This window comes from Oncorhynchus clarkii, chromosome 24, assembly GCF_045791955.1.
Source record: "Oncorhynchus clarkii lewisi isolate Uvic-CL-2024 chromosome 24, UVic_Ocla_1.0, whole genome shotgun sequence".
Taxonomy (NCBI): Eukaryota; Metazoa; Chordata; class Actinopteri; order Salmoniformes; family Salmonidae; genus Oncorhynchus; species Oncorhynchus clarkii.
The window spans coordinates 4061472-4087924 of NC_092170.1; the positions used below are offsets into that span (position 1 = coordinate 4061472).

General features: G+C 41.9%; 2 protein-coding genes and 1 long non-coding RNA gene across 3 annotated transcripts; all 3 read left to right on the plus strand.

The window, feature by feature from the left end:
• Nucleotides 1-1001: 1001 nt before the first annotated feature.
• LOC139382220 (transcobalamin-1-like) lies at nt 1002-1671 on the plus strand. Its single transcript, XM_071126098.1, has 3 exons — nt 1002-1042; nt 1171-1310; nt 1526-1671. Exons 1-3 carry the CDS (start codon nt 1008-1010, stop codon nt 1669-1671), a joined length of 321 nt encoding a protein of 106 aa, XP_070982199.1. The 5' UTR covers nt 1002-1007.
• Nucleotides 1672-1772: 101 nt separating this feature from the next.
• LOC139382855 (uncharacterized) lies at nt 1773-2953 on the plus strand. Its single transcript, XR_011628665.1, has 3 exons — nt 1773-1871; nt 2139-2278; nt 2502-2953. It is a non-coding gene; the product is annotated as an uncharacterized lncRNA (long non-coding RNA).
• Nucleotides 2954-17747: 14794 nt separating this feature from the next.
• Nucleotides 17748-19988, plus strand: LOC139382854 (uncharacterized). Its single transcript, XM_071127092.1, has 6 exons — nt 17748-17828; nt 17929-18061; nt 18190-18329; nt 18546-18813; nt 19081-19220; nt 19450-19988. Exons 1-6 carry the CDS (start codon nt 17756-17758, stop codon nt 19590-19592), a joined length of 897 nt encoding a protein of 298 aa, XP_070983193.1. The 5' UTR covers nt 17748-17755; the 3' UTR covers nt 19593-19988.
• Nucleotides 19989-26453: the final 6465 nt, after the last annotated feature.

Sequence of the window (26453 nt, forward strand, 5' to 3'; positions counted from 1 at the left end):
GTATATGGTCTGATATACCACAGCTGTCAGCCAATCAGCATTCAGGGATCGAACCACCCAGTTTATAAAATAGACCAACACACTATCTAATATTCAATTATTATCCAATCTACTATATTGTCATATGTGTATGAATAGCATAAGTTCATATGGAGATATTGTAAAAGGCTGTTAGGTTTGACATTACTCATATATTTAATTTAATCAAAAGGTTCAATTTCCTAATTTAAAATACATTATTGAGCGTATCTCGATTGGTTTGTAAGCGTGTCCATATATACTGTACTTTCCCTTAATTTTTGTGGCCCTCATTCTAAATAATTACTTAATGGTTACCCCTGGTGGATGAACAGCGAAACTAAAGATCCTCTACAGCAAGGCTGCCCAACCTTCTTCCTGGAGATCTACTGTCCTGTAGGTTTTCGATCCAACCCTAATTTAGCATATCTGATTAATCTAGTTAAGATCTTGTTGAGCAGCAAATTCGTAGACTCAAGTGTGTTAAATTAGGGATGGACTGAAAACCCACAGGACGGTAGATCTCCAGGAAGAGGGTTGGACAGCCCTGCTCTAAAGGCACTGCAGGCATCTCACAATTGAGTATTTGGCATTACAATGGTGACAGTGAGTTGGCATGATAACTTGAGAACAAAGAGAAGAGGAAATACATTTCTTTCCTTGTCAGAAACTCCCCAGATAAGGAGTGGCTACCGGTTCAACATAAAACGTAATGTATGAAATGAGTCCTGGACACTTCCAACAGAACCTGAATACATGATGAGTATGATCATGGCATCTTTTCTCAGCAGCTCTGCTATTGCTGGTTCCTGTGATCTTTGTCTTTGTAATGTCATCTCTATCACCTATACACTACAGTATAGTTGACATTGTAAATGACAATTTAAACAGAGTCTTCCATTGAGTTGGTGGTAGTCAACAGCATCTCAAAAACACCCAATAAGACCTACAGTACTGATGTCGCATTCAAAGGGGTCCTTATCGGTGCCATGAGACGACTGCAGGAGACCACTGCAGGATTCAAGTTAGTAGATTATTAAGTTAAATTGTCTCATTGTTGGATGCTGTTTCGTTAGATTCTCGGCAGTTGGTGTGTCAGGGAATTTATGTTATGTTGTCAGGTGTCATTGGTGAGCACTGTTGTTTTTGCAGTTTCACCTACACAGAGGACCGCAACTATGGTCCCTTCCTGGTGAGTGTGAATGGTGTAGCCGGGAACAATACTGAAAACACTTTCTGGGAGCTCCTTGTTCAGACTGGGGGGAATGGGACCACAATCAGACCTGATGTGGGTGAGTAATGATGGAAAGCCTCTTCTCTCTCTTACTCATTTTTTTGTGGTGTATTTGCTGAGGGACAAATCACCCAATTTAAATGAGGGGAAAAGCATGCATGTTATTTACAATGGCATTCATAATATATAACAACACCTCTGTCACACAAATGTTGCACATACTGTACAGTATAACTACTCACACATTGACCTATTTGGACATTATTTCTGCAGGTATTGGCTGTTACATCCCTGAACCGAATGACCGCATCATCCTAAGATTTACTGTGTTCGTCTCGGGCTCGCACTCCGTGAGTGGCAACAGTTCGAATCCTGGGAACCTCACAGCAGGAAGTACTGTAGCATTTGTTTACTTCTAGAACATGTTTACCTCTTTGCAATGTCATCACCACAGTATTGATATTGCAGGCAACATGGTTTTTCAACAGACACTTCCAGACTAGATTCCATTGGTAGTCAACATCTCAAACACCACCAACAAGACCTACAGTACTGACATTGCATTCAGAGGGGTCCTTATCGGTGCCATGAGGAGACTGCAGACCAATTCAGGATTCAAGTTAGTAGATCATTAGCTTCCATTGTGTCATTGTCAGATGCTGTAGATTGTTAGGTGTGCGTTGAAATCATTACAGTTTGAGCAATTGTGTAGAACCTTTCAGTGACCATGAACAGACAATATTATGTAGTGCAAGGTGTCATTCATTGCATGGCATGGAGTGATACTGCATTTTGCACCTTGTTCACTGTCAAACGTAATTGTGGTATTCTGGCATTTCACAAAGACTCAAATTAAAATCAATTCATTATTCTGTTGTTTTTGCAGTTTCACCTATACAGAGGACCCCAACTATGGCCACTTCCTGGTGAGTGTGAATGGTGTGGCTGGGAACAATACTGAGAAGACTTTCTGGGAGCTCCTTGTTCAGACTGGGGGGAATGGGACCATAATCAGACCTGATGTGGGTGAGTAGTGATGGAATGTCTTTTGGTCGGTCAATACGATCTGTCGGACCGTCTCTCTGTCTTCATCTTTCTCTTTCTCTGCAAAGCTAGAGAAATACAGTAAGGAAAAAAAGCACGCAGGAGTTATTTTCAATCATTTACATTCATAAAATATAACAACTGTCACCAAAAGGTTTCACATACTGTATAATTACTTTGTCCTATTTTGATATTATTTCTGCAGGTATTGGCTGTTACATCCCAAAACAAAATGACCGCATCATCCTGAATTTTACAAAGTTCACCACAAACTCTGCAAGTGGCAGTTATACGAATCCTGGTGTGTTGTTGTTTTTGGTGGGTTTGTTTTTTTGTTTTCTAATCTAAGCTTAACCCTTGCCTCAGTGACTACCATACATAACCCTAAAACACTATCTAACCCCATACCTTCGTCACTACTATACCACACCTTATTAAGTCACTAATTAACTCCATATCTAACCCTAAGTCACTTACTAACTCATTAGCAGGGAAGTTCACTTGCTTAATACATCTAAATCGGCAGATAAATATGTGGGGTTTTGTTGTTTTCTGTGAGTATGATTTTCAACCAGTGTAAAAGTTATTGTGTGATCATGTTGGAATAGACAATAGCTCCTGATCAATACTGTTTTGTGATTTGAAAATGTGCCACAGTTTTGTTTTAATACAATTTGTCATTCAAATAAAAAAACATGTTAATGAAAAAATTCTCTCATTGTTTGAATTACCTTTAAAATTCATGAGGCTTTACCCTGAAACCATAGCAAATACGCTACAAAGGCATGTGTTCCTTGTAGTGTTGGAAAAGTATGCAATTGTCATACTTGAGTAAAAGTAAAGATACCTTAAAAGAAAATGACTCAAGTAAAAGTGAGTCACAGAGTAAAATACTACTTGAGTAAAAGTCTAAAAGTATTTGGTTTTAAATATACTTAAGTATTAAAAGTGAAAGTAAAAATGATTTGAAATTCCTTATATTAATAACCTGATGACGGGTTAGGGTTCCCTTTTGGGAACGACCCCTCCCACGTTCAGCTGGAACGTGGCGCATGGAACGCAAAAATATTCTTAGAAATATTTAACCTCCACACATTAACAAGTCCAATACCTCAAATGAAAGATAAACACCTTGTTCATCTACCCAGCATGTCAGATTTTTTAAATGTTTTACAGCGAAAACACACCACATATTTATATTAGACCACCACCGAAACGAAGACAAGAGGCAGCCATTTTGTCCCAGAAAATATAAAATTATAAAAGCAGGATTAAAAAATAAATCATTCACTAACCTTTTGAAAATCTTCATCAGATGACAGTAATAGCACATATTACACAGTACATTTTTTTTTCTCAATAATATGCCATTTATATCCATAAATGTCCATTTACATTGAATTCATGTTCAGAAAATACTGAAAAATGTCCGCAGAAAATATAGGTAGCGCCGCAAGATAACGTAAATAGACATCATAAACTTTGACTAAATATACATGTTCTACATATAGTTAGAAAGATACACTGCTTCTTAATGCAATCGCTTTGTTACATTTCTTTTTAACGTTACAGAAATCGCTCACTATTCAATATTCTGAGACGGCGCTCAGACATAAGCAATATTTCTCCGCTATGTTGGAGTCAACAGAAACACACAATTTCAGCATAAATATTCCCTTACCTTTGATGGTCTTCGTTCAGAATGTACTGGAAGGGTTCATACTTACCCAAAACATCGTTTGGTTTCTAGTCTTGTGTCTTTGTATTAGCATCTGCTAACAATATCAGCTGAAATGCAGCCAAAATGTCCTCTGGTCCCGAAAAGTTGCGCATCAAAACTTCAAAATTACATATTATATGTCGACTAAACAGGTCAAACTAAGTGCAGAATCAAGTTTTAGGATGTTCTAAACGTACAAAACAATTTTAAATTCAACCGGTCATTGTTAGTTCTCCTCCGGAGAGCTGGAACAAAGGAATGGATGGGACCAATTCGCGCCCTAATGCACAGGTATTTTCTCGCGGCACTCACTCAATTCCCTCCCATAGGGCCAAAACTCGCGGGATTTGAACGATTAAACGCTCTACTGAATGAGGACATCTAGTGGAAGACATAGAAAGTGTCCCCAGATCCATAGCTGGTTGGGAAGGGTGGGGGCGATCACGTCAAAGTTGCCCCAACTTTCATAATCCCAAAACTAGTTTGGAAGAATGCCTGCCCTGTGAGTTCTGCTATACTTACAGACATAATTCCAACAGTTTTAGAAGCTCTAGAGTGTTTTCTATCCAATAATAATTATTATATGCATATATTAGCAATTTTTGACAGATTTTTTTTCAGTTTACTATGGGCACGCAATTCCTCCAAAGGGGGCAGTATTCTGCCTAGCCTTAAGAGGAAACCAGACGGCACCATGTTATTGTATTTGTATTTACAGATAGCCAGGGGTACACTGCAAATCTTAGACATCATTTACAAAACTAAGCATTTGTGTTTAGTGAGTCCGCCAGATCAGATAACCAGGGATGTTCTCTTGATAAGTGAATGAATTGGACGATATGCCTGTCCTGCTAAGCATTCAAAATGTAAAGAGTACTTTTGTGTGTCAGGAATGTATGGCATAAAATGTACATTATTTTCTTTAGGAATGTAGTGAAGTAAATGTTGTCAAAAATATGATTAGTACAGTAAAGTACAGATAACCCAAAAAAATACTTAAGTACTACTTCAAAGTATTTTTCCTGAAGTACTTTACACCACTGGTTCCTTGGTCTTTCTTGGTAACGACTAAGAAGAATGAAGATGGAAGATGAGGATGAAGAAAATGAAAACACCTCTCGAAGACTGTTAAACAAATGTTAAATGAAGAACTCGGAATCAAATAAATATAAATTAGACATACAATGAATGAAGGTAGTTAACCCCCTGAACCTGCCGAAAAGGTATGTTTTCAGTTCAAGGTAATTAGGTTGTACTCATAGAACAATTAATATTTGTGGGCATGGACACCAGAAAATATTGTGAGAATGGAGAACATTAATCTGAGATCTATGAGACAATCACTATCAACCTTTCTTGTTTTCAAAAATATTCACAGACATTATACTGCAATAGAAGCTCCATTGTTTTAGACCGGTTCCACTCTTACACAACAGAAGAGGGCACACGCAGAGAAAAACACAGATCAGGAACAATATATACTTGCACTGTCAATAAAGATGAAATTCAGTACTTTACAACTAATTGCAACAAATTGCACGCATGCCTCTATCACTTCCATTGATTTTTAGCTAGCAGAGGCAAAGGTAAACTGAAGTTTGTATTGTCAAAACCATGGATTACAGTTTCTCCTGGCCCATAGACTACTGTCAGGGTGAGGAACCATCTATGTAAAATTCTGAACTTCCCCTTCAAATCTTCAGTCTCACAAAATAAAATATTGTGGGAATAGAGATCCGATATCTTTCTAAAAATGAGTCAGAGACTATCAAACTTCCTTGTGTATCACTGGTTTCCCGACTTACTGTCAATGACGGGAGGAATGTTCATTTGGACGTCAAACTGAGTAGTTGGGTGGATCAAAAGGAAAGCTTGATCCACCCAACTACTCAGGTTTTGTTTTACATTCTCCAGTCCATTTTTTCTTTTTTCAGCTCTAGCACTGGTTCCTTGTCTTTCTTTTTCTCCTCATTCACTCTCTCCTCTCCTTCCATAATCTCTCTCACTCTCTCATTTTCTCCCTCCACCTTCTCTCTCACCAACTCCATTTCCTTCTTGACCCTGCTTTCCATGTCCTTAACCCTCTACCTCTTTCTCACTCTCCTTCATCTTCTCCTTCGACCCTTCCAACTCCTCCATCAATCTCTTCATGTCTTCCGCTTTCCTCTCGATTTCCTTTCTCGCTGTTGTCTTCTCTTCCATTCTCTTAATCCACTCTATGACTCTTCATCTCTATCCTCCACTTCTCTTCCAACTACACCTTTTTCCGCTTCACCTGCTTCTCTCTCTTCTCCTCTATTTCCTTCCTTCCCAGCTCCTTTCTTGTTTACCTTCTCTCCCACAACCTCAATGAACTCTCTCACTTTCTTCATCTTGGTGGTCCACATTTCCTCTGTCCCCGCCTTCACAAGCTCCACCTCTTTCCCTTTCTTCTCCTCCATCTTTGCCATCACCCTCTCTACCTTCATCTTCAGCTTCTCCTCCATATCTAACTTCACCTACTCCACCTCTTTCTCTTTCTTGTCCTCCGTCTCTATCATCACCCCCTCTATTTCCATATTTAGCCTCTCCTCCATATCCTTCTTCACACGCTCCACCTCCACCTTCCTCTCCTCATACTCCCTCTTTCCCTCCACTTTTTTCTCTCCCCTTTGCTGCCCCTCTTTTCCCTTTTTTATCTTCTCCTTCAATCCCACCAACTCCTCTCTCACTTTCTTCACCTCCTCCCTTGCATTCTCTCCCATATCCATTTTAATTCTGTCCATCTCCTATTTCTTTTTAATCATCTCTCCTGTTCTCGTCATCTTTTTCAAACTCTCATCCACATCCACAATCTTATTCCTCCACTCTAACTTTTCTTTCTCCTTTTCCAACTGCAACTTTCTCCACTTCATTGACCTTCTTCCTCACCCTCGGTTTGTCTTTCTCCACCTCGTCTCTCTGCTTTGTCACCTCCTTCTCCTTCCCTCTTTACCTCCTCCTTCCTCTTCTTCATTTCATCCTTTGCGAACACCCCCTCCTTTATTTCTATCTTCTCTCCCTTCTTCTCGATCCTCTCCAGCTCCTCTCCAGCCATGTGTAACAGGGTTATATTGGTGATTCCCCTTGCCACTTTATTGTTAAGCCAATGGGTTTTTGGTTTGAGTTTGTCTTGCCTTCACCTACCCAACATGGCATCTTATTGTCTGGTTTGCGTAGCTTGCTTACGAGGGGGGATGTTCCAGTTAGAATCGTCCCAGTGAACAAGCACCAAACCAGCGTGCGTGAGTGCAGAGTTGGATGGTGAGATGTGCATTGCATGACGTGCAATTTTGTGCCATTCCTATCAGAATAAATCTACATGACTGGTGCTACATGTTGGAGTTCCGTGTCGATGACTGATTGTACACAACGCAAGAAGAGTACTGTTACAGTGGTGCCGTGACCGTTCTTCTGGATCGGATCATCCTTCGCTGGATTTCCATCTCAGAACTTCGCCGTGGTTGCTGTTGAAGAATCAGATAAGACGTTGCTGGTGCAGTTTATGGCGATATTGCATTTCGCCACAAGAGGGCGCCACTAGAACGTTTTCTTATCGAAATTGATGATTTCTTTGACTGAGGCTCTTCACAGATAAACGATAACTTTTCTGTTACTTGTTTATTTGCAATTCTAATGTATATCTGATATAAGTAGGGTGAGTTTTACCAGTGTACTAGATATAGGTTAGATTTTGACGTGAGGTTTAAAAAAAAAATATATATATACATGTTTTTCTATTTACATTTTTATTAGGGTGTTGATTTCCCATTGTTAAAATGGAAGGTGTTGGGAGAGGTAGGGGGTTCCTGTCATTTAATCTGTCACCATCTGTTGGTAGGGGTTCAGCCAAAATTCCAGTTACTTCTACACCTATGCCCAAACTGGAGGGTTTTGATGATAGTTTACCCATGGACACGCCCAAGGATGTGTATGAAAGAGTTTTGCCAAATACAGGGAGTGGGGAGGTCTCCATGGATTTCATGGCAGACATAGCACAGCAGATTGGTCATTCCATTGGGGAGAACATTGCCTCCTGTTTGGAGTCAAAGGCAATTGTTGGACATGTTGGGGACAATGTTATGGGGAGTGTATGCAGCTCGAGGGGTATGGATGTGTCAGGCCTGAACCTGGTATTGAAGTCTGATATCAGGGAACCGGTGTACTTTCAGGGGGATGGCTCTGAAAAGTGCACAGTGCATGAGTGGGAGGATATGGTAATGGTTTACATGCGTAAGAGGGGCGTGTCTGTGATGGACCAAGCAGTTGAGGTTATGGGCAGGCTTATGGGAAGGGCCCGCGACGTTGTTAAAGTTGGCATACGCAGCAATCCCTCCATTGATTTATCTAAAGGCCCGAGTCCCATCTTTGACATACTGAAACAACATTTTAGTGACACTGTTTTTTCAAGCATGCCCCTTGCTGACTTTTATGCCACATTACCTCTGACTGATGAACAACCATTTGAATATTGGCTCAGACTGAACAGGGCTATGGAGGTTGCTGAAGATTGTCTAAAGAGACAGGATAAAAGTGTTGAAGACCCATCTCGTGAGCTCACAGTCATGTTAATCAGACATTGCCCTAATTCTGAACTGTCGCGTATCTTTAAGTGCAAGCCATTACAGCAGTGGACTGCTGCAGATGTTCATGAGAGGCTGGATGATTACAGGAGGGAGTGGAGGTACTCTCACTTATCTAAGTTGACCCCAGCCATCGCAACAATGAAGCAGGAAGTTGGTGCTGTCATGCCGATCACCGTGCCTGCTGTGAGAACCCACATGGAAGTACCCAATACGTTGCCTTACCCAGCCCAGACAAATCAGGGCTCAGCTGAGCCGATGGAACGTATCCTTGCAATGCTGGAGCGTGTGCTGGAGCAGAGGCCACAACAGTCTGACCATAAGTTCCAAAAAGGGAATAGGAGCAAAGTGAAGTCTAATGGGCCATGTAACGTGTGCGGGGATACTGGACATGATACTTACTTTCACTGCAGGGCCAATCACCTCTGCTTTCTTTGTCATGTAGCTGGCCACGCACGCTCTCAGTGCCCCAAGGCCGCAGCTCTGAGCACAGCTGGTGGAGTCCCTACAGTCATCACTGCTCAGCTCCCGGAAAACTAGTAGGCCTGCATGTAGAAGGGGAGAGTGTTGGGCCTTTTGTAGAGTCCCCATCAGTGAGAGCTGTTGATTTGGAGTCTGTATATAAAAGTGTTTGTGACGAAATGGAGACTGAGAAGAGTATCATAATGCAGAACACACAGAGACTTTCCCCGTATGATGATTTATTCTATGCCAAGGTGTTAATAGGAGGAGAGGTAGAAGTGAGAGCTATGCTTGACAGTGGATCCATGGCTTGTACCTTGAGCTCTGGGGTCTTACCTGAACTGTTGCATGCAGGAGTGTTGAAAAGTCCATCATTGAGTCCTACAGAGGTAGTCTTGGTTGGTTGTGGTGGGTTGAAGACGAGGCCTTTGGGAGTATGTGAGCTGGAGATGGAGGTGTACGGATGTAGAGTTGCTGTGCCTACACTGGTGGTTGAAGGCCAGAGTGATGACCTCATCTTGGGCAGCAATCTCCTAAAGCACTTGATTCGCCACCTGAAGACAGATGGAGATCTCTGGAAGAGGGTTTATACTCTTGTGTGTGACGGGGGTGAGGAGAGCAAGCTAATCGATATGATGGCTAATGTGGAGAGATGGAGAGACAGTGAAGTACCTGACAAAGTTGGAACTGTGAGACTAAAAGGGGCTGTGACTCTAGAGCCTATGCAGGAGCACTTAGTCTGGGGCAGACTACGAAACACTCAGAATCTATCAGCTGGCAGTGCTGTTGTCATTGAGCCCAGCAGTTCAAGGTCAACACCAAGGTCAATACTGGTAGGGTTGACAGTAGCTCTATTGCGGGGGGATGGGTGGCTCCCTGTTAGAGTGATAAACCCTTCTCAGAAGACAGTGACATTGAGACGAAACGCCACTCTAGCCGATGTCTTTCCTTGCATGGCTCTAGAGGATTTTGACTGCTCATGTGTGAATGATGATTCATCAGCAGCTTTCCAGCAGCAAGTGCAGAGAACGGCTGATATACTCACTGACTACCAAGATGACTTGACACTGACTGACGGTTCCAGCCAACTTCACGATACTGACGGACCTGACAGTTCAAGCGATCCTGAGGTCGTACGTGACTTAGGTTTGACTGATATTGATGTCTCCTCCTATCAAGTGTCTCCTGCTGGTAAGAAGAAACTCATCCAGCTCATAGCTGAGTACCAGTCTATTTTTTCCAGGCACAAGTTGGATTGTGGAAAAGCTTCCGGATGACTTCACCTCATTCAACTGAGTGATGAGAAACCCTTTCGGATGCCCTACCGACGCCTTTCACCAAATAATTATGAGAAGCTCAAACAAGCATTGAATGAGATGGAAGAACGTGATATCATAAGGAAGTCTAGTAGTGAGTTCGCCTCTCCCCTTGTCCTTGTATGGAAGAAGTCTGGAGACCTGAGACACTGTACTGATTTTCGTTTGCTCAATGCTCGCACCATCAAAGACGCCCACTCACTCCCTCACCAGGCTGACGCGCTGGCTGCGTTAGGTGGAAATGCCTTTTTCTCTACAATGGACCTTACCTCTGGCTACTACAATGTGGAAGTGCATGAGGATGACCGGAGATTCACAGCTTTTACGTCGCCATTTGGATTGTACGAATACAATCGAATGCCACAGGGGTTGTGTAATAGTCCTGCACCCTTTATGAGGATGATGCTAAACATCTTTGGGGATCAGAACTTTCTTAGCCTGCTGTGTTACCTTGACGATGTCTTGGTCTATGCGCCCACTGAAGATCTGGCTATACAGCGCCTGGAAATGGTTTTTGAGCGTCTCAAGGCTCACAACCTGAAGTTGGTGCCAAAAAAGTTTAACTTTCTGCAGAGGTCTGTGATGTTTCTAGGGCATATCATTAGTGCGGATGGTGTAGCTACAGACCCTGAGAAGGTGAGGGCTATTACAGGAGTAACAGAAGCTGATCTGATGAAAGATGGCAGTGACATTCCATCTCAGAAGAAATTGAGGTCATTCCTTGGGATGGTGGTGTATTATCAACAGTTCATTGAAGGTTGCTCGACCAGTGCAAAGCCTCTCTTTGGATTGACTACTGGACACAAGGCTCCACGCTGGAAAAAGAAGCGAAGCTCACCTGTCAGGAAGTTGACGGCTACCGACTGGACAACAGAATGCAGACAGGCCTTATTCCAGCTAAAGCAAGCCTTACTGGACCAGGTTTTGTTGGCCCACCCCAACTTTGAAAAACCTTTTCTACTCTCGGTGGCTGCATCCAGCAATGGCTTAGGTGCTGTGCTATCTCAGGTGCAGGAACCGGGAGCTACAGCGAGACCTATAGCCTTCGCGAGCAAGTCCCTCAGTTATGCACAGTCAAGGTATCCTGCGCACAGGCTCGAGTTCTTTGCCATGAAATGGGCTATCTGTGACAAGTTCCACCACTGGCTATGGGGACAGCAGTTCACGGTATGGACGGATAATAATCCCTTGACATACATTCTGACCAAAGCAAAGCTTGATGCTTGTGAACAGAGATGGGTCGCCAAGCTGGCACCGTACGAGTTTGACATTAAGTACATTCCTGGAAAAATAAATGTTGTTGCAGATGCTTTGAGCAGAGAGCCCTTCGTACGACCCAGTGCACTCCATCGCCTGACAAGGGTCCCGTACAAGACCTTACTAGCTGAAGCCGACGCTGTGCGCACAGACAGAGTGCAAGATGTGTTTCGCTGGTCCAGCCACCCCTTTGACAAAGCCTCTGACTCCAACGAAGTGGTCATTAGCTGTCAGGCTACTGTTGACCCCCCATCTGGTGCTTTATCAAGACATGAAGTTGCAGCTGTTCTTCATTCACACAGGTGCTGGGTGGGTGAAGTGGGCTCACATGCACTGCTGTTGCCACAGCTCCCACAGGCTGTTATGCCATCAGAGCAGACCGATGTCGATGTTCTGCCACACGACCTACTGATGAGTAAGCAGCGTGATGACAACGTGATCAGCAAAGTCATCTTCTTTGTGGAGAGGGGGAGAAGACCATGCCGGAGAGAGCGTGCCCATGAGAGTGTTGAGGTTTTGTGTCTTCTCAGAAGTTGGGACAAGTTGACCATGAAGATGGGTGTACTGTATCGTGTTTCGAAGAATGTGGTTACAAAGAGGAAAATGTATCTGTATGTGGTTCCAGCCTCCATGAAAGCAATGGTGTTGAAGGGTGTCCATGATGAAGCTGGCCACCAGGGCCAACAGAGAACAGTCTACCTGACAAGACAGAGGTTCTTCTGGCATGGCCTGGAGAGGGAGGTAAAAGCTTATGTGAAGTGCTGCAGGAGATGCGTGGTGAGCAAGACTCCTGATCCGGAAGCAAGAGCTCCTCTTGAGAGCATAATAACAACTGAGCCTCTTGAACTAGTGTGCATAGACTTCTGGTCTGCAGAAGATTCTTCAAACAAATCCTTGGATGTGCTCGTTGTTACTGACCACTTTACCAAATTGGCTCATGCCTTCTTGTGTCCGAACCAGTCTGCTAAGTCAGTAGCTCATCAGTTGTGGAACAACTATTTCTGTGTCTACGGGATGCCTCGCCGTATACACTCAGACCAGGGAGCCAACTTTGAGAGCGCTTTAATAGCCGAACTGTTGAGTGTTGCAGGCGTTCAGAAGTCTCACACCATGCCGTACCATCCGATGGGGAACGGGTCCTGCGAAAGGATGAATAGGACTTTGGGAAACATGATCCGGGCCCTGCCAACGAGAGCAAAGCACAGATTGCCTCAGGCGCTGAAGTCCCTTACGTTTGCATACAATTGTACAATCCACGAGACCACAGGCTTTGCCCCTTTCCTGCTAATGTTTGGGAGGACGCCAAGACTGCCTGTTGACATAGTCTTTGGCTCTGTCATAGAGAACCCAGAAGTTGTCGACTATGACCAGTTTGTTCAGTCTTTGAGGAGAGATCTGAAATAAGCCATGAATGCAGCACAGGCATCTGCAGCGAAGCAGTTGAAGAGGCATGCTGACCTTTATGACAGAAGAGTCAGAGGAGCACCAGTGGAGATTGGGGATCGAGTATTGCTGGCTAACAAGGGGGAGCGGGGAAAGCGGAAGCTCGCTGACCGTTGGGAGGATACTGTCTACCTTGTCACTGGATTGAATGCTGACAGTCACACTTTTAAGATTCAGAACAGCTCCACTGGACGGGAGAAGACGGTACATCGCAACGTGATAATGCCAGTCAACTTTCTTCCTCTTCCACATACTGTTGTTGAGGAGGGAACAGACATGTCTGGATTAACAGAGTCTGAGGACATGAATGACAGCCTTGTGGTCTCAGCTGCCATGGACACTGCAGTGGATGATGGTGCTGAGTACAGAACCAGAGTGTGGGTGTCAGAGTTGTCTTCTGAAGGAACAGGTGACATCCTTGGATGCTCAGGATATTCCACCTTTGGATTCCGTGGATGATATACTGCAGCTGGAAGGTTTGCCTCGATCAGAGAGTCTTCAAGAATCTGACCGAGACTGTAACAGTGTAGTGAGTGAGCTAATTGACCAGTCTGCTTACGATATCCGTACTGACCTACCAAACGCGGACCATTCCTTACCTGATCAGTTACGTACTGACTGTGTTGACGGACACACTATTGCAACAGTACACAACACTGTTACCCCTTATGCAGTTAGGTCAAGGGCAGGAAGGCTATTTAAACCAGTGTCAAGACTGATTGAGATTAAGAATCAGCAGAAAGTTAGCTCTTGAAGGTTAAATATGTGAATAGAGGGTCAATGGTATTGACATCTTTTATTTGTTTTGCTTTTACATCATTGTGACCATGATTAGAGTTTGCAGGATGGTAATGTGACATATGATAAAGTCTCTTATGGTGGTTTATTTTATTACTTGGATGTTTTAAAGTCACTGAGTGTACTTAACATGTAACAGGCATGTTTACCTATGAGGGCTAAGGGGATTGAACAACCGCTTTTCACTCTAATTCTCAAGGAGAATAGTCTAATGACTGGAATATTTAGTGACTGATTTAAAGCAGGGTCTGCATCCTTGATATACACAGCTTTACCTTTTAGTTTTCTCTATTAGGTAGTATATATATTTTTTTTTCTCTGGATTATTCTGTACATATGTTGAGTGTCTCTGTATCTGGTATGTTTGCACAGTGCCATTTTGTTATTTTTCTTGGCAAGTGGAATTCAGTAGGGGGGAGTGTAACATGGTGATTGGTGATTCCCCTTGACACTTTATTGTTAAGCCAATGGGTTTTTGGTTTGAGTTTGTCTTGCCTTCACCTACTCAACATGGCATCTTATTGGCTGGTTTGCGTAGCTTGCTTACGAGGGGGGATGTTCCAGTTAGAATCGTCCCAGTGAACAAGCACCAAACCAGCGTGCGTGAGTGCAGAGTTGGATGGTGAGATGTGCATTGCATGATGTGCAATTTTGTGCCGTTCCTATCAGAATAAATCTACATGACTGGTGCTACATGTTGGAGTTCCGTGTCGATGACTGATTGTACACAACGCAAGAAGAGTACTGTTACACATGCATACAGATCCTTCACAAGGTCCTCCTTCATCTCTCCATCCAAACTCTCCTTAATCTCCCCCTTTCCATTTCCCTCCTCCAGCCAACATGTAGTTCACTACTCCCCAACACTGGGCATTATGATGCTTAAGACATTATTATCCTCCAGAATGTTAGCCCCAGAGTTGAAATGCAATGTTTCTGGTCCTGTGCCTAATCCCCTATGTAGACTACCATTGTGTCCTCATATATGTCCCTACATCAAATATTATTCTAAATAAATCTATAGAGTGGGCTCTTTAAATTAACTTCTCCACCAGGGGTCCCCATTCCAGTATGTAAAAACTTAAATGGGGGGCCAGAACCATTTTTATATCAAATAAGGGCATGCTTCCAAATCATTCATAGCACAACACACTGTTTTGCAATGAAGATCTACAGTAGCCTCAGCAGCACTCTGTAGGGTAGCACCATGGTGTAGCTGGAGGACAGCTAGTTTCCATCCTCCTCTTGGTGCATTGACTTCAATACAAAAGCGAGGAAGCTTGTGGTTGACACCCCCTTCCATAGACTTACACAGTAGTTACATGTACGACCACTTATGCTGCAAATCTACGTCCAAAATAACACCTTTTTTTTTACTGCAGTAATTTTGCAGTGTAACTGCAGTTACAGTGCAGTATACATGTTGTCCACTTGCAGTACACTGCAGTTATTCTGCAATCACTGCACCCAAAATATCATAGTCAACTGCAGATACTGCACTTTTACTGCAGCTTCAAAACTTTTTGTAAGGGCATGATTGTAGTGGTTTACTAACACATTCGTTCTAGTAGCTATGTTGACTTGAAGTTAGCTTATATGGCTACAACGATGCAGGCTGTGTGTAACAGTTAGCGGTCATGATATGATGGTTTGGCTTGGAATGGTTTTTTCGGGCTTGTCACAGACAGCTGATGTGTTTTGCACTGAAGTACACAAACAACTGGAAAAGGTGAGAGAAGAGAGACTAGATGCGAAAAGGAATTACCAAAAAATCAACGGAGCTCATGCTGTTTGTATGTGGCTGCTATGAAAGCGTTTTAATATGCCACAATAGATGTTGGCAAAATACCTACCTGCACTTTCAAACTGCAAAAGCTGCAGGAGCAGCACGTGGAGGGGTGGGTGTGTACGTGCCTCTGTGTGTGTGTCCTCAACTTGCAGCCGGTAGCCAAGTTGCGCATTCGTGTCATGTGTTGTCCCTTCCCTTTCCCCACTTGTTAGATATTATGCATATTATGCATAGCAAACGTCCTCGCCATGTGATGTATCATAATAGCAGGCAGCAGCGACCTAAATGATCAGACCGAAAACATGCGAAGAAATGTTATCGGGTGAAATTATGAAGCGAGTAGACGGAGAAATACAGCTTCATTCTACCCAACAAGAGCAGCAGGATCAACATACAGCCCGCACTTCTCTTTACAGACAGGCAAACTAGCAAGTTGTGTTATTTAGACCGCACAACAACGACTCAAAGACAGGAGGAGTACAGCATGGTGTAGAAACTCTATGACTGACTGACATGACAAAGTTGCTTCCTGGCATCCGAAAATACGTTTTCTTCCGATCAACAAAATACTAGGTTCATTATTGTATCCAGAAAACTGCCCATATCCGTTACTATACTCGTTTTGTCCGACTACTCGGCACACCCCTATATGAAAGTGAACTGTGTTTGCGTGTGATCAGGGGTGTATTCATTCCGCCAATTCTGTTGAAAAACATTTATTAGAAGGAAACAAATATAATGGGGATAAACATATTTTATTTATTTAACTAGGCAAGTCAGTTAAGAACAAATTCTAATTTACAATGGCGGCTTACCCCGGCCAAACCCTAACCTGGACGACGCTGGGCCAATTGTGCACTGCCCTATGGGACTCCCAATCACCGACAGTTGTTATACAGTCTGGAATCAAACCAGGGTCTGTAGTGACAATTCTAGCACAGAGATGCAGTGCCTTAGACCTCTGAGCCACTCAGGAGCCCAAAAACATACCTGAATTTGTCTAATAGAAACTGCCTGTCAACTTGATTATTCAAATTTCTCTCCACCTTTGCACCTACATTGTAAACTTTCATTCATATTCTAGGTTGTGGCAACCTCATGATGGGTAAAGGGAAAAGTTGAGGATCATGTAGTAGCCTAAACCTATTGAAGTTACATTGAACTGGATGAATGGATTATGAATGACAGTCATCCAATATGCTGTAATAGAAATAAGGCCATGCTCCTAAAAAAAATATTGTCCTCCCTCATATTAAACGGAATTGACCACCACTGCGGAGATACCTCTATGGCCATAGCCACTATTTACTAACAATCGCTTGTATACATAACCAGAGCCACTATTCAGGTTACATCAAATGGACCACAGGTAGGATGATCTTGTTTAGATGGATTAACTACCTTAATTAAGGTAGTTAATCCAGGTAGGTTAGGTTTGATCAAATTCATATATTTTAATTAATCAACAGGTTCAGTTTCCTAATTTAAAATATATTATTGAGCGTATCTCGATTGGTTTGTAGGCGTGTCCATATATACTGTACTTTCCCTTAATGTTTTTGTGGCCCTCAATCTAAAAAATTACTTAATGGTTACCCCTGGTGGATGAACAGCGAAACTAAAGATCCTCTACAGCAAGGCTGCCCAACCTTCTTCCTGGAGATCTACTGTCCTGTAGGTTTTCAGTCCAACCCTAATTTAGCATATCTGATTCATCTAGTTAAGATCTTGTTGAGCAGCTAAATTGTAGAATCAGGTGTGTTAAATTAGGGTTGGACTGAAAACCCACAGGACGGTAGATCTCCAGGAAGAGGGTTGGACAGCCCTGCTCTACAGGCACTGCAGGCATCTCACAATTTAGGATGATAGCACTTGTAAACAGATTGGCACTCATGCCACATGCCAGTTCAGAACATGTGTTACACATACATTACACAATAACTTGAGAAAGAGGGAAGAGGAAATACATTTCTTTCCTTGTCAGAAACTCCCCAGATAAGGAGTGGCTACCAGTTCAACATAAAACGTAATGTATGAAATGAGTCCTGGACACTTCCAACAGAACCTGAATACATGATGAGTATGATCATGGCATCTTTTCTCTCCGCAGCTCTGCTGTTGCTGGTTCCTGGGATCCTGACTGAAAGTAATGTAGAATATATTTATTTACTTTACCTCTTTGTAATGTCATCTCTATCCCCTATAAACTACAGTATAGTTGACATTGTAAATTACCATTTAAACAGAGTCTTCCATTGAGTTGGTGGTAGTCAACAGCATCTCAAACACACCCAATAAGACCTACAGTACTAATGTCGCATTCAGAGGGGTCCTTATCGGTGCCATGAGAAGACTGCAGGAGACCACTGCAGGATTCAAGTTAGTAGATTATTAAGTTAAATTGTCTCATTGTTGGATGCTGTTTCGTTAGATTCTCGGCAGTTGGTGTGTCAGGGAATTTATGTTATGTTGTCAGGTGTCATTGGTGAGCACTGTTGTTTTTGCAGTTTCACCTACACAGAGGACCGCAACTATGGTCCCTTCCTGGTGAGTGTGAATGGTGTAGCCGGGAACAATACTGAAAACACTTTCTGGGAGCTCCTTGTTCAGACTGGGGGGAATGGGACCACAATCACACCTGATGTGGGTGAGTAATGATGGAAAGCCTCTTCTCACTCTTACTCATTTTTTTTGTGGTGTATTTGCTGAGGGACAAATCACCCAATTTAAATGAGGGGAAAAGCATGCATGTTATTTACAATGGCATTCATAATATATAACAACACCTCTGTCACACAAATGTTGCACATACTGTACAGTATAACTACTCACACATTGACCTATTTGGACATTATTTCTGCAGGTATTGGCTGTTACATCCCTGAACCAAATGACCGCATCATCCTAAGATTTACTGTGTTCGTCTCGGGCTCGCACTCCGTGAGTGACAACAGTTCGAATCCTGGGAACTTCACAACAGGAAGTAATGACACTTCCAGACTAGATTCCATTGAGCTGGTGGTAGTCAACAACATCTCAAACACCACCAACAAGACCTACAGTACTGACATTGCATTCAGAGGGGTCCTTATCGGTGCCATGAGGAGACTGCAGACCAATTCAGGATTCAAGTTAGTAGATCACTAGCTTCCATTGTGTCATTGTCAGATGCTGTAGATTGTTAGATGTGCGTTCAAATCATTACAGTTTGAGCAATTGTGTAGAACCTTTCAGTGACCATGAACAGACAATATTATGTAGTGCAAGGTGTCATTCATTGCATGGCATGGAGTGATACTGCATTTTGCACCTTGTTCACTGTCAAACGTAATTGTGGTATTCTGGCATTTCACAATGACTCAAATTAAAATAAATTCATTATTCTGTTGTTTTTGCAGTTTCACCTATACAGAGGACCCCAACTATGGCCCCTTCCTGGAGAGTGTGAATGGTGTGGCTGGGAACAATACTGAGAACACTTTCTGGGAGCTCCTTGTTCAGACTGGGGGGAATGGGACCATAATCAGACCTGATGTGGGTGAGTAGTGATGGAATGTCTTTTGGTCGGTCAATACGATCTGTCGGACCGTCTCTCTGTCTTCATCTTTCTCTTTCTCTGCAAAGCTAGAGAAATACAGTAAGGAAAAAAAGCACGCAGGAGTTATTTTCAATCATTTACATTCATAAAATATAACAACTGTCACCAAAAGGTTTCACATACTGTATAATTACTCACACATTGTCCTATTTTGATATTATTTCTGCAGGTATTGGCTGTTACATCCCAAAACAAAATGACCGCATCATCCTGAATTTTACAAAGTTCACCACAAACTCTGCAAGTGGCAGTTATACGAATCCTGGTGTGTTGTTGTTTTTGGTGGGTTTGTTTTTTTGTTTTCTAATCTAAGCTTAACCCTTGCCTCAGTGACTACCATACATAACCCTAAAACACTATCTAACCCCATACCTTCGTCACTACTATACCACACCTTATTAAGTCACTAATTAACTCCATACCTTCGTCACTACCATACCACACCTTATTAAGTCACTAATTAACTCCATATCTAACCCTAAGTCACTTACTAACTCATTAGCAGGGAAGTTCACTTGCTTAATACATCTAAATCGGCAGATAAATATGTGGGGTTTTGTTGTTTTCTGTGAGTATGATTTTCAACCAGTGTAAAAGTTATTGTGTGATCATGTTGGAATAGACAATAGCTCCTGATCAATACTGTTTTGTGATTTGAAAATGTGCCACAGTTTTGTTTTAATACAATTTGTCATTCAAATAAAAAAACATGTTAATGAAAAAATTCTCTCATTGTTTGAATTACCTTTAAAATTCATGAGGCTTTACCCTGAAACCATAGCAAATACGCTACAAAGGCATGTGTTCCTTGTAGTGTTGGAAAAGTATGCAATTGTCATACTTGAGTAAAAGTAAAGATACCTTAAAAGAAAATGACTCAAGTAAAAGTGAGTCACAGAGTAAAATACTACTTGAGTAAAAGTCTAAAAGTATTTGGTTTTAAATATACTTAAGTATTAAAAGTGAAAGTAAAAATGATTTGAAATTCCTTATATTAATAACCTGATGACGGGTTAGGGTTCCCTTTTGGGAACGACCCCTCCCACGTTCAGCTGGAACGTGGCGCATGGAACGCAAAAATATTCTTATAAATATTTAACCTCCACACATTAACAAGTCCAATACCTCAAATGAAAGATAAACACCTTGTTCATCTACCCAGCATGTCAGATTTTTTAAATGTTTTACAGCGAAAACACACCACATATTTATATTAGACCACCACCGAAACGAAGACAAGAGGCAGCCATTTTGTCCCAGAAAATATAAAATTATAAAAGCAGGATTAAAAAATAAATCATTCACTAACCTTTTGAAAATCTTCATCAGATGACAGTAATAGCACATATTACACAGTACATTTTTTTTTCTCAATAATATGCCATTTATATCCATAAATGTCCATTTACATTGAATTCATGTTCAGAAAATACTGAAAAATGTCCGCAGAAAATATAGGTAGCGCCGCAAGATAACGTAAATAGACATCATAAACTTTGACTAAATATACATGTTCTACATATAGTTAGAAAGATACACTGCTTCTTAATGCAATCGCTTTGTTACATTTCTTTTTAACGTTACAGAAATCGCTCACTATTCAATATTCTGAGACGGCGCTCAGACATAAGCAATATTTCTCCGCTATGTTGGAGTCAACAGAAACACACAATTTCAGCATAAATATTCCCTTACCTTTGATGGTCTTCGTTCAGAATGTACTGGAAGGGTTCATACTTACCCAAAACATCGTTTGGTTTCTAGTCTTGTGTCTTTGTATTAGCATCTGCTAACAATATCAGCTGAAATGCACCCAAAATGTCCTCTGGTCCCGAAAAGTTGCGCATCAAAACTTCAAAATTACATATTATATGTCGACTAAACAGGTCAAACTAAGTGCAGAATCAAGTTTTAGGATGTTCTAAACGTACAAAACAATTTTAAATTCAACCGGTCATTGTTAGTTCTCCTCCGGAGAGCTGGAACAAAGGAATGGATGGGACCAATTCGCGCCCTAACGCACAGGTATTTTCTCGCGGCACTCACTCAATTCACTCCCATAGGGCCAAAACTCGCGGGATTTGAACGATTAAACGCTCTACTGAATGAGGACATCTAGTGGAAGACATAGAAAGTGTCCCCAGATCCATAGCTGGTTGGGAAGGGTGGGGGCGATCACGTCAACGTTGCCCTAACTTTCATAATCCCAAAACTAGTTTGGAAGAATGCCTGCCCTGTGAGTTCTGCTATACTTACAGACATAATTCCAACAGTTTTAGAAGCTCTAGAGTGTTTTCTATCCAATAATAATTATTATATGCATATATTAGCAATTTTTGACAGATTTTTTTTCAGTTTACTATGGGCACGCAATTCCTCCAAAGGGGGCAGTATTCTGCCTAGCCTTAAGAGGAAACCAGACGGCACCATGTTATTGTATTTGTATTTACAGATAGCCAGGGGTACACTGCAAATCTTAGACATCATTTACAAAACTAAGCATTTGTGTTTAGTGAGTCCGCCAGATCAGATAACCAGGGATGTTCTCTTGATAAGTGAATGAATTGGACGATATGCCTGTCCTGCTAAGCATTCAAAATGTAAAGAGTACTTTTGTGTGTCAGGAATGTATGGCATAAAATGTACATTATTTTCTTTAGGAATGTAGTGAAGTAAATGTTGTCAAAAATATGATTAGTACAGTAAAGTACAGATAACCCAAAAAAATACTTAAGTACTACTTCAAAGTATTTTTCCTGAAGTACTTTACACCACTGGTTCCTTGGTCTTTCTTGGTAACGACTAAGAAGAATGAAGATGGAAGATGAGGATGAAGAAAATGAAAACACCTCTCGAAGACTGTTAAACAAATGTTAAATGAAGAACTCGGAATCAAATAAATATAACTTAGACATACAATGAATGAAGGTAGTTAACCCCCTGAACCTGCCGAAAAGGTATGTTTTCAGTTCAAGGTAATTAGGTTGTACTCATAGAACAATTAATATTTGTGGGCATGGACACCAGAAAATATTGTGAGAATGGAGAACATTAATCTGAGATCTATGAGACAATCACTATCAACCTTTCTTGTTTTCAAAAATATTCACAGACATTATACTGCAATAGAAGCTCCATTGTTTTAGACCGGTTCCACTCTTACACAACAGAAGAGGGCACACGCAGAGAAAAACACAGATCAGGAACAATATATACTTGCACTGTCAATAAAGGTGAAATTCAGTACTTTACAACTAATTGCAACAAATTGCACGCATGCCTCTATCACTTCCATTGATTTTTAGCTAGCAGAGGCAAAGGTAAACTGAAGTTTGTATTGTCAAAACCATGGATTACAGTTTCTCCTGGCCCATAGACTACTGTCAGGGTGAGGAACCATCTATGTCAAATACTTAACTTCCCCTTCAAATCTTCAGTCTCACAAAATAAAATATTGTGGGAATAGAGATCCGATATCTTTCTAAAAATGAGTCAGAGACTATCAAACTTCCTTGTGTATCACTGGTTTCCCGACTTACTGTCAATGACGGGAGGAATGTTCATTTGGACGTCAAACTGAGTAGTTGGGTGGATCAAAAGGAAAGCTTGATCCACCCAACTACTCAGGTTTTGTTTTACATTCTCCAGTCCATTTTTTCTTTTTTCAGCTCTAGCACTGGTTCCTTGTCTTTCTTTTTCTCCTCATTCACTCTCTCCTCTCCTTCCATAATCTCTCTCACTCTCTCATTTTCTCCCTCCACCTTCTCTCTCACCAACTCCATTTCCTTCTTGACCCTGCTTTCCATGTCCTTAACCCTCTACCTCTTTCTCACTCTCCTTCATCTTCTCCTTCGACCCTTCCAACTCCTCCATCAATCTCTTCATGTCTTCCGCTTTCCTCTCGATTTCCTTTCTCGCTGTTGTCTTCTCTTCCATTCTCTTAATCCACTCTATGACTCTTCATCTCTATCCTCCACTTCTCTTCCAACTACACCTTTTTCCGCTTCACCTGCTTCTCTCTCTTCTCCTCTATTTCCTTCCTTCCCAGCTCCTTTCTTGTTTACCTTCTCTCCCACAACCTCAATGAACTCTCTCACTTTCTTCATCTTGGTGGTCCACATTTCCTCTGTCCCCGCCTTCACAAGCTCCACCTCTTTCCCTTTCTTCTCCTCCATCTTTGCCATCACCCTCTCTACCTTCATCTTCAGCTTCTCCTCCATATCTAACTTCACCTACTCCACCTCTTTCTCTTTCTTGTCCTCCGTCTCTATCATCACCCCCTCTATTTCCATATTTAGCCTCTCCTCCATATCCTTCTTCACACGCTCCACCTCCACCTTCCTCTCCTCATACTCCCTCTTTCCCTCCACTTTTTTCTCTCCCCTTTGCTGCCCCTCTTTTCCCTTTTTTATCTTCTCCTTCAATCCCACCAACTCCTCTCTCACTTTCTTCACCTCCTCCCTTGCATTCTCTTCCATATCCATTTTAATTCTGTCCATCTCCTATTTCTTTTTAATCATCTCTCCTGTTCTCGTCATCTTTTTCAAACTCTCATCCACATCCACAATCTTATTCCTCCACTCTAACTTTTCTTTCTCCTTTTCCAACTGCAACTTTCTCCACTTCATTGACCTTCTTCCTCACCCTCGGTTTGTCTTTCTCCACCTCGTCTCTCTGCTTTGTCACCTCCTTCTCCTTCCCTCTTTACCTCCTCCTTCCTCTTCTTCATTTCATCCTTTGCGAACACCCCCTCCTTTATTTCTATCTTCTCTCCCTTCTTCTCGATCCTCTCCAGCTCCTCTCCAGCCATGTGTAACAGGGTTATATTGGTGATTCCCCTTGCCACTTTATTGTTAAGCCAATGGGTTTTTGGTTTGAGTTTGTCTTGCCTTCACCTACTCAACATGGCATCTTATTGGCTGGTTTGCGTAGCTTGCTTACGAGGGGGGATGTTCCAGTTAGAATCGTCCAAGTGAACAAGCACCAAACCAGTGTGCGTGAGTGCAGAGTTGGATGGTGAGATGTGCAGTGCATGATGTGCAATTTTGTGCCGTTCCTATCAGAATAAATCTACATGACTGGTGCTACATGTTGGAGTTCCGTGTCGATGACTGATTGTACACAACGCAAGAAGAGTACTGTTACACATGCATACAGATCCTTCACAAGGTCCTCCTTCATCTCTCCATCCAAACTCTCCTTAATCTCCCCCTTTCCATTTCCCTCCTCCAGCCAACATGTAGTTCACTACTCCCCAACACTGGGCATTATGATGCTTAAGACATTATTATCCTCCAGAATGTTAGCCCCAGAGTTCAAATGCAATGTTTCTGGTCCTGTGCCTAATCCCCTGTGTAGACTACCATTGTGTCCTCATATATGTCCCTACATCAAATATTATTCTAAATAAATCTATAGAGTGGGCTCTTTAAATGAACTTCTCCACCAGGGGTCCCCATTCCAGATTGTAAAAACTTAAATGGGGGGCCAGAACCATTTTTATATCAAATAAGGGCATGCTTCCAAATCATTCATAGCAAAACACACTGTTTTGCAATGAAGATCTACAGTAGCCTCAGCAGCACTCTGTAGGGTAGCACCATGGTGTAGCTGGAGGACAGCTAGTTTCCATCCTCCTCTTGGTGCATTGACTTCAATACAAAAGCGAGGAAGCTTGTGGTTGACACCCCCTTCCATAGACTTACACAGTAGTTACATGTACGATCACTCATGCTGCAAATACTACGTCCAAAATAACACTTTTTTTTACTGCAGTCATTTTGCAGTGTAACTGCAGTTACAGTGCAGTATAAATGCAGTACACTGCAGTTATTCTGCAATCACTGCACCCACAATATCATAGTCAACTGCAGATAGTGCACTTTTACTGCAGCTTCAAAACTTTTTGTAATGGCATGATTGTAGTGGTTTACTAACACATTCGTTCTAGTAGCTATGTTGACTTGAAGTTAGCTTATATGGCTATGTAGGCTGTGTGTAACAGTTAGCGGTCATGATATGATGGTTTGGCTTGGAATGTTTTTTTCAGGTTTGTCACAGACAGCTGATGTTTTGCACTGAAGTACACAAACAAAGGGAAAAGGTGAGAGAAGAGAGACTAGATGCGAAAAGGAATTACCAAAAAATCAACAGGGCTCATGCTGTTTGTATGTGGCTGCTATGAAAGCGTTTTAATATGCCACAATAGATGTTGGCAAAAGACCTACCTGCACTTCCAAACTGCAAAAGCTGCAGGAGCAGCACGCGGAGGGGTGTGTGTGTCTGTGTCGAGCATCATGTAGTAGTCTATACCTATTGATGTTACATTGAACTGGATGAATGGATTATGAATGACAGTCATCCAATATGCTGTAATAGAAAAAAGGCCATGCTCCAAAAAAAATATTGTCCTCCCTCATATTAAACGGAATTGACCGCCACTGCAGAGAAACCTCTATGGCCATAGCCACTATTTACTAACAATCGCTTGTATACATAACCAGAGCCACTATTCAGGTTACATCAAATGGACCACAGGTAGCATGATCTTGTTTGGATGGATTAACTACCTTAATTAAAGGTAGTTAATCCAGGTAGGTTAGGTTTGACATTATTCATATATTTTATTTAATCAACAGGTTCAGTTTCCTAATTTAAAATATATTATTGAGCGTATCTCGATTGGTTCGTAAGCGTGTCCATAAATACTGTACTTTCCCTTCATTTTTTTGTGGCCCTCAATCTAAATAATTACTTAATGGTTACCCCTGGTGGATGAACAGTGAAATTAAAGATCCTCTACAGCAAGGCTGCCCAACCTTCTTCCTGGAGATCTACTGTCCTGTAGGTTTTCGATCCAACCCTAATTTAGCATATCTGATTCATCTAGTTAAGATCTTGTTGAGCAGCTAACTCATAGAATCAGGTGTGTTAAATTGGGGTTGGACTGAAAACCCACAGGACGGTAGATCTCCAGGAAGAGGGTTGGACAGCCCTGCTCTACAGGCACTGCAGGCATCACAATTGAGTATTTGGCATTACAATGGTGACAGTGAGTTGGCATGATAACTTGAGAAAAAGGGAAGAGGAAATACATTTCTTTCCTTGTCAGAAACTCCCCAGATAAGGAGTGGCTACCAGTTCAACATAAAACGTAATGTATGAAATGAGTCC